This window comes from Amblyraja radiata, assembly GCF_010909765.2.
Source record: "Amblyraja radiata isolate CabotCenter1 chromosome 42 unlocalized genomic scaffold, sAmbRad1.1.pri SUPER_42_unloc_2, whole genome shotgun sequence".
In the NCBI taxonomy this organism is placed as follows: Eukaryota; Metazoa; Chordata; class Chondrichthyes; order Rajiformes; family Rajidae; genus Amblyraja; species Amblyraja radiata.
In genome coordinates, this window is record NW_022630088.1 from 768,315 (window position 1) to 770,979 (window position 2,665).

Genomic DNA, 2,665 nt, shown 5'->3' on the forward strand with positions numbered 1-2,665 from the left:
GAGATGGTTAACCAGAATGGTTTAAAAACAAGGAACTGCAGATGCTGATTTACAAAAAAGGACACAAAATGCTGGAGTAACTCAGGCAGCATCTCTGGACAGAAGAAATGGGTGACATTTCGGGTCGAGACTGAGGATGGTCTCGACCAGAAACGTTACCCATTCCTTCCAGCATTTTGTGTTTACCTAAACAGCGCCTATCTATCCACGTGGCGGTGTGCCAGGAGGCTGGAGGAGCGGGCAAAGGCCTTTGCACAGAGCGGGCAGGTGAAGGGGCGCTGGCCGGTGTGGACCCTACGGTGCTCCAGCAGGTGGTCAAGGCGAGTGAAGCCCCTATCACAGGACGGGCAGGGGAAGGGACGCTCACCGCTGTGGGTACTCCGGTGTTGTCACAGACTGAACATGCGGGTGAAACCCTTGCCACACTCAGCGCACACAAAGGGTCTCTCTCTGGTGTGTATCCGCTGGTGCTCCCGCAGCCCCCGTGCTCTCTTGTCACAGTGGGACCAGCTGCTCGCCGACGTGGGCCCGCCGGTGCTGCCGCAACCCCCGCGAGCTGTCAAACGACTCACCACAGTACGGGCAGTCGTAGGGCTGGCCACTGGTGTGCACGTGCTGGTGAGACAGGGCGTGGGAGGCTGTGGCAAAGTGTTCTCCACACACCAGGCTGGGGACGGGATGGTCGCCAGCGTGAATCCGCTCGTGGGACAGCAGGTTGGAGGAACGGGTGAAGCTCTTGCCGCACTGGGCGCAGGTGTAGGGGCGCACGCGGGTGTGCACGTGCTTGTGCATCAGCAGGCTGCTGGAGCTGATGATGCCCTTGCCGCTCTGGGCGCAGGTGTAGGGGCGCTCGCCGGTGTGGGTACGCTTGTGCTTCTGCAGGTGACTAGACTGGATGAAGCCCTTGCCGCACTGGGTGCAGGTGTAGGGGCGCTCGCCGGTGTGGGTGCGCTGGTGCTCCAGCAAGTGACTAGAGTTGGTGAAGCCCTTGCTGCACTGGCCGCAGGTGTAGGGGCGCTCGCCGGTGTGGGTGCGCTTGTGCTTCTGCAGGTGACTAGACTGGGTGAAGCCCTTGCCGCACTGGGTGCAGGTGTAGGGGCGCTCGCCGGTGTGGGTGCGCTGGTGCTCCAGCAGGTGACTAGAGTTGGTGAAGCCCTTGCTGCACTGGGCGCAGATGTAGGGGCGCTCGCCGGTGTGGATGCGCTGGTGCTTCAGCAGGATGCAGGGTCTGGTGAAGCCCTTGCCGCACTGGGCGCAGGTGTAGGGGCGCTCGCCGGTGTGGGTGCGTTCGTGCACCAGCAGGTGACTAGACTGGGTGAAGCCCTTGACGCATTGCGTGCAGGTGTAGGGGCGCTCGCCGGTGTGCTTGCGCTGATGCTCCAGCAGGTGACCAGACTGGGTGAAGCCCTTGCTGCACTGGGCGCAGATGTAGGGGCGCTCGCCGGTGTGGGTGCGTTGGTGCGTCTGCAGATAGCTGTATTGGCTGAAGCCGTTGCCGCATTGGGCGCAGGTGTAGGGGCGCTCGCCGGTGTGGGTGCGCTTGTGCTTCTGCAGGTGACTAGACTGGCTGAAGCCCTTGCCGCACTGGGTGCAGGTATAGGGGCGCTCGCCGGTGTGGGTGCGCTGGTGCTCCAGCAGGTGACTAGAGTTGGTGAAGCCCTTGCTGCACTGGGCGCAGGTGTAGGGGCGCTCGCCGCTGTGGATGCGCTGGTGCTTCAGCAGGATGCAGGGTCTGGTGAAGCCCTTGCCGCATTGGGTGCAGGTGTAGGGCCGCTCCCCGGTGTTCAGGCGTCTGTGCACCTTCAGGTTCGTGGACGACTTGAAGCCTTTGCCACTGTCAGAGCAGGTGAAGGACAGCTCACTGCTGTGCACCCGCCGGTGCACCCGCAGCCCTGACAACCGGGTAAAGCTCTTGCCGTAGGTGGAGCAGTCATAGGACTTCTCGCCCGTGTGCAACAGCCGGTGGGTCTCCAGGACATTCGCCGTCTTGAAGCTCTTGCCGCAGTCCGAGCAGTCAAAGGGACGTTCCCCCGTGTGCACCCGCTGGTGGATCTCCAGCTCGCACGGGTACTGCCAGGCCTTGCCACACACGTCGCACTCATAACGCTTCTCCTTGTTGTGCCCCGCCATGTGGTCCTCTATCGAAGCTCAGCCCCTCGAAGCGCAGCCCACACACCGAGCAGATGGGGGGCTCACCCTCAATGGCCGCTCACGTCCCCGTCTCTCTGTCCACAGCAATGGCTCCTAAACCCTACAGGAGGGGAACAAGTTGGAAACAGAACATTACTAACGCGTGCCTGACGAGAGGGAAAGTGGGTGTGGTGAGGGGAGGGGATGGGGGTCAAGTGGAGTGGAGTGGGGGTGGCGGAAGGATGGGGAGGGGATGAGTTGCTCCAACATGCTGGCCCACACGGGTGAGCGGCTGCTCCCACTGCGGCGAGAGCGCATGGGGGCTGCGAGAGCACCAGCTGATATACACCGGAGACCCTTTGTGTGCACTGAGTGTGGCAAGCGATTCACCCGCATGTCCAGCCTGTGGCTTCACCCACCTTGACCACCTGCTGGAGCACTGGTGAATCCACACCAGCCAGTGCCCCTTCACCTGCCCACACTGTGGCATGTTCCTTGCACACCCCTCCGGCCTGCTGGCACACCCTTCTTCAGT

At 62.4% G+C, this 2,665-nt stretch overlaps 1 protein-coding gene across 1 annotated transcript; it reads right to left on the reverse strand.

Moving 5' to 3' along the window:
* Positions 1–363: 363 nt before the first annotated feature.
* Positions 364–2,133, reverse strand: LOC116969013 (zinc finger protein 420-like). The gene is made up of 2 exons (XM_033015987.1): positions 528–2,133; positions 364–416 (listed from the first exon to the last, which is right to left on the reverse strand). Exons 1-2 carry the CDS (start codon positions 2,128–2,130, stop codon positions 364–366), a joined length of 1,656 nt encoding a protein of 551 aa, XP_032871878.1. The 5' UTR covers positions 2,131–2,133.
* Between the last annotated feature and the right edge of the window lie 532 nt (positions 2,134–2,665).